The sequence below is a fragment of the Phasianus colchicus genome, chromosome Z, assembly GCF_987193195.1.
Source record: "Phasianus colchicus chromosome Z, bPhaCol1.hap1.1, whole genome shotgun sequence".
Taxonomy (NCBI): Eukaryota; Metazoa; Chordata; class Aves; order Galliformes; family Phasianidae; genus Phasianus; species Phasianus colchicus.
Window position 1 is genome coordinate 10,714,405 of NC_143476.1, and position 12,784 is coordinate 10,727,188.

General features: G+C 50.5%; 1 protein-coding gene across 1 annotated transcript; it reads right to left on the bottom strand.

The window, feature by feature from the left end:
* Positions 1–6,033: 6,033 nt before the first annotated feature.
* On the bottom strand, positions 6,034–7,544 carry LOC149912484 (rho GTPase-activating protein 33-like). The gene is made up of 4 exons (XM_090131113.1): positions 7,408–7,544; positions 6,639–6,761; positions 6,380–6,457; positions 6,034–6,045 (listed from the first exon to the last, which is right to left on the bottom strand). Exons 1-4 carry the CDS (start codon positions 7,459–7,461, stop codon positions 6,034–6,036), a joined length of 267 nt encoding a protein of 88 aa, XP_089987239.1. The 5' UTR covers positions 7,462–7,544.
* Between the last annotated feature and the right edge of the window lie 5,240 nt (positions 7,545–12,784).

Sequence of the window (12,784 nt, forward strand, 5' to 3'; positions counted from 1 at the left end):
CAAATATCAATGCGTTATTCTAATGCAAGGAGGGAAGCTTTTTTCAATGTTACTTTTTATCATTTAAAATAAGCAGTTGGCACTCTTACAGGAAAATCCTAGGCCCCAGGTTCTGACAGTGTGGCAATCTGGCACGGACTCAGCTGTGACTGATCCAAACAGTCTGTTCCAGATTTTAACATCCCTTCTATGCATTCACAAGTTTTCTCTCTTGACTTCCCCTTACAGCCGTTAGATGCCAGCAAAACATCCCACAAACACTCCTTAACTCTGTGCACACAGGCACCCATCCAACCAGAGCCATCAGTCATTCCCAGCCATGCGCTCTTCCTCCAATCATGGTCAGCATCACACGGCCGTCACGCAGCTCACTTGACTCAGTTTTTCTCTTCTTTCTGGAGGTGTCCTTGCTTCTCAGCCTTACCTTCTCGTGATGTTTATCTCGCTCTGCAGCTCCTGCTCTGAATAGGCTTTCTTGGATTCCCGCATGACAGGCACAAAATGCAGCCACAGCCCCTGCCACCAAGGTCAGCTCTTCAGCACACATTACCTGAGGAGCACTTGGCAACTCCTGCAACCTGAGCAGTGCCAGGAAGACTGTTTCACTTCTGCTTCTCCTGGCTCAGAAATTAATTTTCCTACCTAGAAAATGGAAAAAGAAAGAAAAAAAATCCTGACATAAAGCAGACACAAGGGTTACTATGGAATTCTGGAAGGCAAGGGATTTGCCCCCTATGATGAGAAGTTGAGTGCAAAGAACTCAGAAGAGCCATGAGCAGGTTGTGAACTTGTGGGTAAAATCAGGAACTGCAGCAGTGCAGGGCTTCTGGAGGTGAGGGTCTGCTACAGCCACCTGGAAAGAGAGCCTGTTGGTGGGAGCTGCTTACTGCAGCCAGCAGAAGCATCGCACTCACTGACTCTCATCCTGATGGGGGATTCCAGTCAGTCTGGGAAATCAGCATGGCTGGCTGCAAGCAATCTGACAGACTCCTGGAGTGCAGTGAGAATCACTCTGTGGTGCAGGCATTGGGCACAGCAAGCAGAAGGGAAGCATTGCTGGACATGGTGCACACCAGGGGTTACGACAGGAGGCGGTCAGGGCTGCAGTGACCATGCCCTCCTTGAGTTGGTGATCTCAAGGAATGCGGGCCTGGCAGGAAGCAAAGGCAGGAGCCTGAACTTCAGGAGAGCCAGCTGCAGGCTGTTCCAGGAATTCTTCGACGAGATGCTCTGGACAACTGTTTGTAGGGGCAAAGGGATGGAAAAGAGCTGGTCACTTTCTCAGAAAAAAACTTGCTCAGGTTGCACGCTGAGCTGCAGGAGAGGAAGGGGAGGAGGTGCCAGCACGGCTCTGCACGATGCTCTGCCACACTGGGCAGCTTGATCATGGCTCAGCAGTGGGATCCGACGTGGAGAAGGGGAGAAGGAAATCAAGGATGGGAGGGAGCCATCAGACACAGTCGGTGAGTGTCTGTGCAGTCTTGCAGACCCAGAGATTCCCAGGTTGTTTCTGCTTTTGTAGCATTTGTGTGCTGCAGGGTGAGCAAAAGGTTCTGCTTCTTGATTCTTCTGCAGGAGCCGCCTAAAAGGGAAATGGCCACTGAGCTGCAGACCAAGCAGTACTGCCTGACGTTGGCCAGGGGGAGCTTCTCCTGCCGCAGTGTGCTGATGACAGGTCTGGAGATGATCTGCAGGGCCAGTTCGTAGGTGGGAGCCAGGAAAGGACATGATGGGAGGAGGGAGGTGTTAAGCAACAGCCAACGCATGGAAATGCATCAGAAAGCCCTGAAAAGCATCACAAAGCCACAGCCAGGAAGCTTGGGAGTATCATGAGCAGCATCCAGGATGCGAGAGATTATTTGCTACCATGCCAAATGGTAGCAGAGCTCCCCCTGCAGACATCCCAAAGCAAGACAAAACAGGAACAAACCCGGAGCTGTGCTGCACGCACCCCACAGCCACAGCATTGCAAGCTGAGGTGCCTTGCTGTGTGCTGCATTCATCCCAGTCCGTGTGAATGAAGACTCTGGAGGCAGTCAAGGTGTTGATTGAGCACGAGTGTGCTTTTATTATTATATAAAGGACAGGAGGGTGTGAGAGGTCGATGGTGATGATGGGACTCATCCTGTCTTGTCATGGAGAGAGTGGCTCAGAGCTCTCAGTGCTGCTGTCCGGTGCCTGGGACTGGAGGCCTGATTGAAAGTCCCCCTGCAAGAGGCTCTGCTCCTCCTCACTGATGCTGACCTGCTCCTGCATGGAGGTGCTGCTGTTGGGGCACTCACACTGTGCTTCAGATGGGCTGCTCTGCAGAGACTCCTGGTTAAAATCCACACTTGTGACTGTGGTGTCTGGGAGGCACAGGTCAGCAACTTCAGCAGAGCCAGGTGTAATGAGAGCATGGACTTCGATGAGCTCCTTCTCTCCATTAATGTTGTTAGATGGAAGGCTGCTGTTGGAACTGCAGCAATTTGTGCTTCCTATGAGCTCTCCACTGATAGAAGCACAGAGAGCATCCTCGCTACTTGCCCTGGATCTTGTGGGTTGGCAAGGGCTCGATTCACCTAGAAAGGATACACAGGGATTAGTGTCAAACTTTCACAAGCTGAATTACAACAGTGGTTCTTGATCAGGGGTGAAGATTTAGGCACGGGATTGAACGCTAGAAAGAGATACAAGTGCAGAGCAAGCTTGAATTCTATGTTCCTGAAAAGCAGGGATTTGGAAGCTGCATTTGCACCCTTACCTGCCAGGACTACCACTGCTGTTTCTGAGGGCTGCCTGGCATTGCGCTGCAGTTGGCGTTTGCTGCCAGAGGATGGCTTCCTGAGGCTGAAGCAGCAACACCAACTGCTAGCTGGTGATTCCTCAGTCTTGCTGGGTGGATTTTGTCTGGAGAGAGAAAACAGCCAATGCTGTGAGTCGTGCGTGGTGCAGGGTGAGGGAAGAGCTGCACTGAGCTCTTGGCAGCAGTTGCTTGTTCCTAGCACTGCCTGGTTTCTGCAGGAAAACACAAAAGCCCACCCAAACAATGATGCTAGGTGCTGGAAAAGAAAGTCCTCTTTACCTGTCAAATGGAAAGTCAACGACGGTGTGGAATTTGCCCTGCCCAGCTGCAGGGCTTTCTTCCACTTCAATGTCCCTGCTGCTCTCTGTTACCACAGAAGAGGTGCTGTGGCCTCGCCTCTGTGCCTGTGCCTCCTCCAGGCTGAGCAGCTTTGTGGCAGCAGAAGAGACCCCCACAGACTTGGGCCCTGGGAGAGAACTGTGCCCTGTCAGGGAAAACCACAGGTAAGAGCGAGGATCAGAATACAGCAGCACAGCCACCAGAGTTCTGGGGGAGGTGCTGTACTTTTCTCAGGCTTGCTTATCCGAGCCACTGGAAGAAGAGGAGCCCTAAATAACCATGTGGGCAGAGGTGTGTTTATGGCAAAGGACACGGTCATAATGAAGAGCAGCTTACTGTATCAAAATAGGCAAGGAAAAACCCAAGGAAATGGGGGCAGGGAACTGAGAAAGCTTCGCTGCCACACTTGCATCAATCTTCTCCTGCGTGCAAACATAATAATGACAGTTTCCTCCTTGTGAAGTTTGGGCTTGGACATTCTCAGCATCCAGCAACAGGATGCCATACCCTAATGGAAGCCCAGAGGTCTGCTGTCCCCATGATGGTAAAAGAGTATCTCAAAGGTCCCGGAGAAGGCCTGCATTTGGTCAAGGTGTCAGGTCAAGATCAAGCTAATGGAGGAAGACACTTACCTGCTGCATCTGTGATGTCTGCTCTGGATTTGGAGCAGAAGAGGACGTCTGTGTGGTTGATGAGAAATTCCACCACATCCGACTGTGTCTGCAGCTCCATGCAGGCAGCTCTTCCGCTGGCGCAGGCAGACTCATTCTGCTGTGATCTGTAGAAAAGGCAGATTTTAGAAGTCATTTCTCCAAGACCGTTTCCCCGAGTCTGAATTGTTGCAGCCAAAAGCTGTCAGCTGAGGCTCTGGAGACTTCCGCAGTGGGCAATCAGTGATGCCACTGCAGAAATTCCCCTGGATGATCAAGGACACGTCAGTCCCATCTCAACAAGACTGCAGAAATTGTCACCTACACATTGTGCCCGTGGGGTTGGAGAACAGCCCAGGCTCCTGCTCTTCTGTCAGCCACAGATTTTACAGGAGAAGAGCACATTTGATGGAGAAAAAGAGAGGACTGTTTTTCTTAACTGGAGAACAGAGGAAGTGTTGAAACAGAACCAGAAGTTTACCTTAAGAGGTTTGGAGCCCACACAATGGCTAGGTTCTTGGCATGCATGTTTGTGATGGTGGAGCTCCCAGCCAGACACGCCAAGTGTCTCATCAGGAACTCCAGTGTCCTGGAAAACAAGAGAGGCAAACGTTCAGCAACAACGAGCATGCCGTGCTGCAATTCAGAAAGACAAAGGCTGGAACCGCATCGTTGCCCTCTGCAATGCAGCAGGGCTGAGCTCAGCAGGCTGAGGGCAGCACTGACCTGTAGTGAGGAGCGGGCAGCTGCTGGATGACGTCCTGCATTCTGAGCAGCCGCTCCTCCTCTGTAGCGGCACCAACAGCATCCTGGAGTAGTGCAGAAAGGGAGCGAGACACCAATCAGGCTAGTACAGCACTGCGAGTAAACCTCGTGGGGCTGACAGCAAAAGGGCCTCCGAGCTGGGGCACTGCTGCAGCCATCTGCCAAGAGGCCCAGGAAGAGGGAAATGAAAGACGTGGCCTTGTGCTTACCGAGAACTTGCCGTACAGCTGGTGGGTGAGCAGAGGGTTCGGGAGCTCCCTGAAGTACATCTTGCAGAGGGAGCTCACGCTGTGAATGTCACGGACGGTGAGCTCAGGAATCTGCTCCGACTCAAATTCCTGCCTGGAGAGAGGGACGCAAACCCGGTTGAGCGAGAGGAAGGCAAGCCCAAAGCCACACCAGATGCACTCAGGCTGTGTCAGTCGCAGCACTCTTACCGCAGCCTCTGGATGTTGGACGCGACGCCGGACAGGCGGTATATCCCCTGCACCACGCCGTGCTGCTCAATGAACTCAGCGCAGCTCTGGAGGACCTGGGGGACTGAAGAACACGTGCCAGCCGTCAGTGGAGCTCCTGATTCAAGTCCTGCTGCAGGCTGTGCTTCACATCCCATCCACTAAGCCCAGCCAGGCTTGGCTGAAGCAAATACAGATGTGCTTGTCTCTTAGGAGCATCCGCCTCACTTTATCCTTCAGCCATCAACTCCCATTACACGTGTCTCCACGGCTATCAGCCTGCCCCCTGCTAGATATGAGCTCCCTTTCATCTTCTTTAGATGCCCAGCAGAGGAAGATCTCAGGAATGGGCTGCTCCTTACCATCACGACCGGAGTGGAGAAGATGCTCTCCCAGGTCACAGCCAAACACCCTTTCCTTCTTCACCTCCCGCTCGGTTGGCTTCTTTGGGCGGGCCTTCACCAAGGAACGAAGGAAGGTGAGGATCTTGCTGCGTTTCTTGGGCTCTGCACAACAAAAGGAAGAAACCAGGTCATTTCAGGTTTGGCTCCGTTGGACGAGGCCGAGCACAGCACATTCTACAGAGCACGTCAGAACGGGAAGAACATTACCAACCAGTACATACAAAAAGGGATTTTCCCCATCTCTGGAGGAGCCCAAGGCCAGGTTGGATGGGGCCCTGGGCAGCCTGGTCTAATCTGACAATAAATGTGGGGGCTGGGAGACCATCCTGAGGCGGGAGGGTTGGAGCATGATGATCCCTGAGGTTCCTTCCATCCCAAGCCATTCTATGAAGATTCTATACTTTCCCCAAGTCCAATCATAAACACAGGAGGATTGGGCCAAATCTCTGCCCCATGGTGTGCATGAAGAATCATCAACCCAGAGAACAATGTGGGATGGATAAAGGAGGTACTAAACATGGAACACACCCCAAAAAAGACTTCATTTTGCTTCCCCACACCATCAACTGCAACATCCATACCTGGCTTTGGCACTGAGTTGATGAGTGCCTCAGGAATGTTCTTATTAATGAGTTCTACACACTCCCCTGAGAAAAATCCAACCTGTAACAAGAAGAAAAGAGAGGCCAACTATTGCATGCAGCACTTCTCAGATCTGAACTGTTAAACCAAAAGCCACATAACATTTCCCTCGGAACGTGCTTGCCTGACGTTCCATAAGACTATCCAGCAGAAAATGGCCATAGTTCACAGCATAAAGGTAACAATTTTTCAACATTTGCAGCCAAAGACAAGGTCCTCTGACACAGACACAGGGAAACTGTTTATGTCCATTAGGCATCCTATGCAGGCAGAGCAGCTCTAAGCTGAGATTCCTGCCTCTACTGGAGTTGCACTCTCCAGTCTGAAGCTTGTGCCTACCTGGAAGCCGAGCTTGCCTCTCCACCAGGGGGTCAGCTCCTTTGGTGGCATGTCGATGACACACACGATGTCTCCCACCTGCAAGAGATTGCAACGTCAATCCCAGCTTCAGCACGGCTGGGAGGAAAGCACAGCTCAAATGACTGCATTCTTCTGCACTGCCAAACATGGCCGAGCATGAGAGCACTTGCACCAGTGCAGCTCTGAAGGCATTTGCCACTGTAGAATTGAGCAACAAGGAATGCCTTGAACTGCTTACCTCAAAGGAGAGTTCATCCGCTGCCTGGGCAACGTATCTCTTAATAGCATGGGCAGCAGCAATAGCTGGAACATTCACAAGTGCCACCTCATGGTCCAGCAGGGGCTTCCCCTTGTTCTCAGTCTGAAACAGAGAGCACAGGCCACGGTGAGGAGCTGGGAACCAACAAGGAGGATTTCAAGGTGAGGAGCACGTCTGCAGAGAAAGCTGCAGGAAATGCACTCGGTCCTTATCGTGGGCACTTCAGAAGGAACTGCAAGTCTAATAACGGCTGTTTCTCTCCCTGGTGTGCAGCAGGCACACGCCAGGCAATGCTGCATCTCTCCCCACCCAGACTAAGCAGCAATGGCACTGACGCAGACAGGTGGCCTTGTCCATTTTGCCCCCTCCTTTCCTGCGCTCTTTGTGCAGGAAGGCTGACTGTTTCAGATGCTAGGAGACCGTGAAGAGGGAAACCAAAGCTACGGCTGCAGTTACAAGGTGCAAACAGTGCCATTGCAAGCACCAAGCAGCTCTCTTGAGCAGTCCAACCAACAGCGAGGCCAAACAGAGCAGAGAATGATTGTTGTTTCTGCAGCCATTTCAAGGGAAAAGTCAGTAGAGGACAAACACAACAGCCGAGATGGCTCTGGTACTTTTATAAACTTGCCACGCTTGCACTACTGTCTTGCCACAGAGGAGCTCTCTTGGAAAGCAGGAGAGCACATCTGCGGCTCACTCTGCTGGCTGCAGTCAGGGAACAAAGACCAATCAGAGCTTCATACTCTACCTCTGTCCATGCCAGGTCAGGCCCACAGCTGATCTCGCTGCACGCCACAGCCATCAGCGTAGGTGTGACAAGCTGGAACTGAAAAGAAACACACTTTTATTTTCTCTGTTCACATCTCTGCTGTGCTCCCTACAGCTGTCGGGCACACTCACACAGCCCAAGCACGCCTGCTGGTGTCCCTGGTGATGCTGTGCAGCTCTGCACAAGCTGGGGCTGGGACTCTTTGCCTAAGGGATTGCTTTCCATAAAACCAGCTGGTCACAGCACCACAGACAGCATCCTTCTGAGGGCTGAGCTTCAGAGCACGTGGAGAAAACCCACACGTGACCAGCGTCCCATCAAAGCTGGATGAGGCTGTGCTACTAAACACGGGGCGTCACGGGCTGCTAAAGCATGTGGGGGGACAAAGCATGGCAGGTACCTGGCAAGAGATCAGAACGAGGGAGAGAAATCTCTCGAATCCGCAGCCGTTCCTTGTCACTTTGCTCTGATCTTCCACGAGCAAAAGCTGCACCAGGGAAGCAGGCAGAGGGTGGAGAGAGGAGAGAGAAAGAGCAGGTCAGTTTGCTTCCACGGTTTAGCAAAGAATACGAGGGAAAATCCAAAATCTGCCCTCCCTCAACTTAAAAACTTAAGTTTTCAACTTAAAACCATTTCCTCTTGTCCTGCAGTTATCTACCCTTTCAAAGAGTTGATTCCCCTCCTCTTTTTAGGCTCCCTTTAGGTACTGAAGGCTGCCATGAGGTCACCCCACAGCCTTAATTTCTCCAGGCTGAACAAGCCCAGCTCCCTCAGCCTGTCTTTGTAGGGGAGGTGCTCCTGTCCCCTGATCATCTCTGTGGCTCGCCTCTGGACCCTCTCCAACAGCTCCCTGTCTTTCTGGACACTGTAGTGCAGCTGGGGCCTCACAAGAGCAGAGCAGGGGGGGACGATCACCTCCCTGTCCCTCATGGCCACCCCTCTGCTGATGGAGAGAATGTGATCCTATGAGCTCTGCCAGCCAGCAGTTCTCAGCACTCACTGTCCCCCCGTCTCTCCCACACTGTCTCAGCTTACCTACAAGGTGCTGCACAGGACGGTGTGAAGACAAAGGGACGCAGTCGGTGCACAAGTGCAACAAGCGAGCTGCTCAGTCAGAGCTCCAGCGCTCCAATGAAGGGACGCAGCACGCACTGCTCCTCCCCTCATTCTAGCCCTTATGACATCACTGAGGGCCACCAGGCTGCTCCACCACGGACAGGGTGGGGAGGCAAGACCAGTCACAAGGGCAGAAGATTCCAACAGCCCAGCCCAACGTTCTGGAATCAGGGGCTGCTTGGAATTCTACCCCAGCCAAATCCTGGAGAAGCTGGCACGGGGTCGTCATGACCAAAGCGCAGGACCTGGCGCTTGCTCTTGTTGAGCCTCGCACAACTGGCCTCAGTGCATCCCTCTGGAGGGCCTTCCTGCCCTCAGCCAGATGGACGCTTCCTCCCAGCAGCGTACCTTGCAGTGCTGGGCCCATGTCAAATCCACACTAGAGTGGGTTTTGTTACATTCAAGGGCATGTTGCAGCACCCATCTATTTCACCTGGAAGGAAATAAAGAGGAGATGGGAGAAACACAGAACTACTGCCAGACTGCTTTATCCCTTTCTTAGCCCAACTTCCCTTGCCTCATCCCCTACCCCAACTCCTGGATGATGCCCACGGGCTGATAGTTGGATCTCAAGTCCATAGGACTCCTTTCACAGGGCTCCATCAAAAAGGCTGTCACACTTGTTCCGTACACTCACACTGACCCAGCAGTGGTATCACAGTCACTTAACACACACACAACAACCAAACCCCGAGCATGCACATCCCTTCCTGCGTGACTGCAGCCCACAGCTCCCCTTCACACCTCCGTGGATCTCTGGTGTTTTACACGGATGCAGCCTCGCTGCAGCTCCGTGGCTGTCACACAAGGCCTGCAGGACCTCTTTCTCTGCAAACCCCGTCTGCAGGCATTGGTTCACGAGGTTCACCTCCTGCCCTCCTGAGCAAAAACAAGCACTAAGAACAAGAGCAAAGCACGCTGGACTCGACCTGGCTGGATCCCCAACCCTCAGTCCTGTCAGACGGACCCTGGTGTGGAGACTCATCCCCAAAGCCTGGCTGGACATCAGCACAGGCATCATTCTTCAAACGCCCCATCCAAGCAGCAAGGGATCAAAGCGTTGGCACAGCTGAAACAGAAATGCTGTGTGAGTTTCCTGTTAGCACTGAGCAGGAACAAATCTACCGCTGAGCAGCAGGATGTGAGACAAGCAGCAGAAGACACCCAACCTGCAGAACCAGCTCGTTTGGGGTCGGTCCAGATGTTTGTCTGCTCCCTTCCCTGGCCCAGGCCAAGCTTGTGAGCTGCTCCTCCTTGGTGCAGGGGGAAATGGTGCAGATGCCATGTGGTGGCTATGCACAGCATGCCTTGGACTTGCTTTTCCTCTCTCCATCTGCCATTAGCAAACAGCATCTCCAGCCTCCAGAGATCACTGAGTCCAACCCCTGCACAACAGTGAAAAAAAAAGATATGATAAGGGGTACTTAAAGCACAGCATCTGTAATCAGATCAGACTCCTGCACTGTGAAGACTTCCATGAGTATTCCTGCAGAGTGCATCACTTAGTCTCTCCTAAGCCTTGTGTTCATGGTTTTCCTGTAAGAGCTTGTCTAAACACTGCCTGTAATCGTGGTTATGCTAGAAGCATTTGGATTTCTTGATCCTCAGTGTAATTTCAATAACAAATCCAGATGTTTTTTTGTTAGGGACAGCTTTCAATTTCTCAACTGAAATTTCAATATTGCATTAGGTGTTGACAACCACGGGGCTGCAGTACAGAGAATTACAGGAAGATGAATTTCTCCATCTCCATGCTCCTAGATATTTATGGTTACAGTGATGTAGTTATATACAAAGTTGCAAGATACCAAAGCTAGAATAACCTCTTGGTGCAGCAGGATGTCTGGAGCCCAAGTGCAGAGTCTCAGTGTTCCCAAGCCTTGAAGAGGTGCACCGTATGTGCTGGGGCTGATGACACAGACACTGGAGCAAGGCCAGTGTGATGTTAGAAACTTGACCAGCAGCTGATCTGTTGTCAGCCATTTCTGGACACAAACGGGATCTGGTCGACTTAGGACATGACCTTTGGGCTGGAGAGCAACTCCCCGAGGAATCACACAGCCACTGCAGACCGTTGGCAAGAACCCCATACCAAAACAGCTCATCTGCAATCAGTTTTTAATCTGTGCAGCAGTGAGTGGAACAGGCGCACGCTCTCTGGAATTGCAGGAATGTTCACAAGTGGAATGTACATCACCTGTGTGCTCCAGCTCTTCTGTGTGCATGCTAGGAGCAGTGATCCCCCTGCACCCAGGGCTGCAATAAGGTCCTGTGGGCTTTCTAACCTGCCCACCAGCAGCCCAGGCTGCCCAGAGCCACATCCAGCCTGGCCTTGGATGCCTGCAGGGATGGGGCATCCACAGCCTCCCTGGGCAACCTGTTCCAGTGCCTCACCACCCTCTGGCTGAAAAACTTCCTCCTCACATCCAACCTAAAAATCAACACCCCCCGTCTCAGTTTAAAGCCATTCCCCACTTGTCCCATCACTATCCACCCTCCAAAACAAAACACCTCGGCTGTTCAACACTGAAAGAGCAAAATAACCCACAGCTCTTACTTCCACTGTATGCATTTAATTCCAAACTTAAGGTCACAGGTTAATTACTCATGTGATCCTTCCTGACAGAAGAACTACTCGTAGTGATGTGTAGGAGTAAGGAACAGTTTGAAAAGGTCATGGACATATTAGAACTTGCAGCATTTATCTTAATAGATACCTACATTGCAAAGCATTTTGTAAAACACACGTTACAAGTACTGTGCATTGGATTACACTATATCAAACTCTAAGTAACAATACAGGTTGCTTTTAAATCTACACTTACATGCTAACTCCTTGATAAAATTCCTGACTGCCTTCAGTTTTATAGCCAAAGCAGTGTTTGAGCTGGTAATGTACTCTTGAACAGCACTGCTGCCTTCAGCATTTGCATGTTTAGATCTGAAAAGAGAACTTGGTCATTATTTCACGATGAGAGAATCCTATATGACAAAACAGAATTACAAAAATCTGACAATACTGTAAAATGCCAGCGTAAGAATGTGGCTTTGATTTTTTTTTTTTTTTTTTTTTTTTAAATGGTGAGTGTACCATTAATTCAAGACAAGAATTTTGTTTGTAAGTCTATCTCTATAACTGTTCTTGGCATCATTCTGTAGGATGAACTAGATACATGGAATTTGGCACTGGCTCCCCAGGGCAGTGGTTTGGCACTGAGCTGACAAAGGCCAAAGAGCATTTGCACAATGCTCTCAGACACAGGGCTTGACCCATAGGAGGTCCGGTGTGGAACCAGGAGGTGGAATACATGATCCTCGAGGTCCCTTCCAAATACAGATATTCCATCATCCTGTAATACTTATATTCCCAAGTCCTGTACGCAGTGCTCAGGTGCTTAATTGAAAGGTTCCATGAAACAGTGAGGTATCTATGTCCCTTTACCACCCAGTTATTCAATTTGCCACGTGGATCTTTTATCCAGTCACATTAAAAAACCCCTCAAAGTATTTCCTTCAGTCTTCCATTCTGATAGAGCTTTCTGGAGCAAATAAAGAGTTGCAACTCAGAATGTCCACACCTCCCTTCCTGCACCCTGCATACTTTTTTCATTGCACTGTGATTACGTACCATTCTATTGTCACCCTCATTCTGTCATTATCTAGGCAGTTTACTGACATTAAATTTTCCAGCAACAGATGCCCACAAGTACAGCCAGCCTGGACTTATTTCCAATACTTATCTTTGTCCTGATGTCCTTGTAGGAGCTGGGACATTTCTCCATCTCAGCAGCAGAGGGCAGGAGGGGTCCAAGGTGAGGGCACGCTCTCCTCTATTTTTCTGGCACTCAAAGACAAAGGGAACAAGAAAACCAGATGTGTTTCCCTGCCCATGGCAAACACCAGCCTTTCCATCCTTACAGTCCTTCCTGCCATCAGCAGAGACATTTTGCTTTCTTGTGCCACTTCATCCCTTTAGCATCTGGCATTCTAACAAAAAAGTACTTACAAGGAATTTTAATATTTTCATATTAAATGTCAGAATTAGAACCATTATGTTTACCAAATATTTAAAACGTTCAACCCAGTGATAAGTGAAGTGATGTTGTATTTAGCATTCAGATAAGAACTTGTAAAGGAAGTAAAAAGTGCTGCTTTCATAAACTATAGTCTCATTGTCAGGCCTTGCACTGTCTCAGCAGATTATTACAGAATGTTCATTCAAGCAGGAATTAAGAGATGC

Coding starts and splice junctions, on each gene's coding strand:
- LOC149912484 (XM_090131113.1), bottom strand. CDS start 7,461: ATGGCTGTGGCGTGCAGCGAGATCAGCTGTGGGCCTGACCTGGCATGG. Junction 6,762..7,407: donor CTGACCTGGCATGGACAGAG/GTAGAGTATGAA, acceptor TCTCTGTTTCAG/ACTGAGAACAAGGGGAAGCC. Junction 6,458..6,638: donor CGGATGAACTCTCCTTTGAG/GTAAGCAGTTCA, acceptor AATCTCTTGCAG/GTGGGAGACATCGTGTGTGT.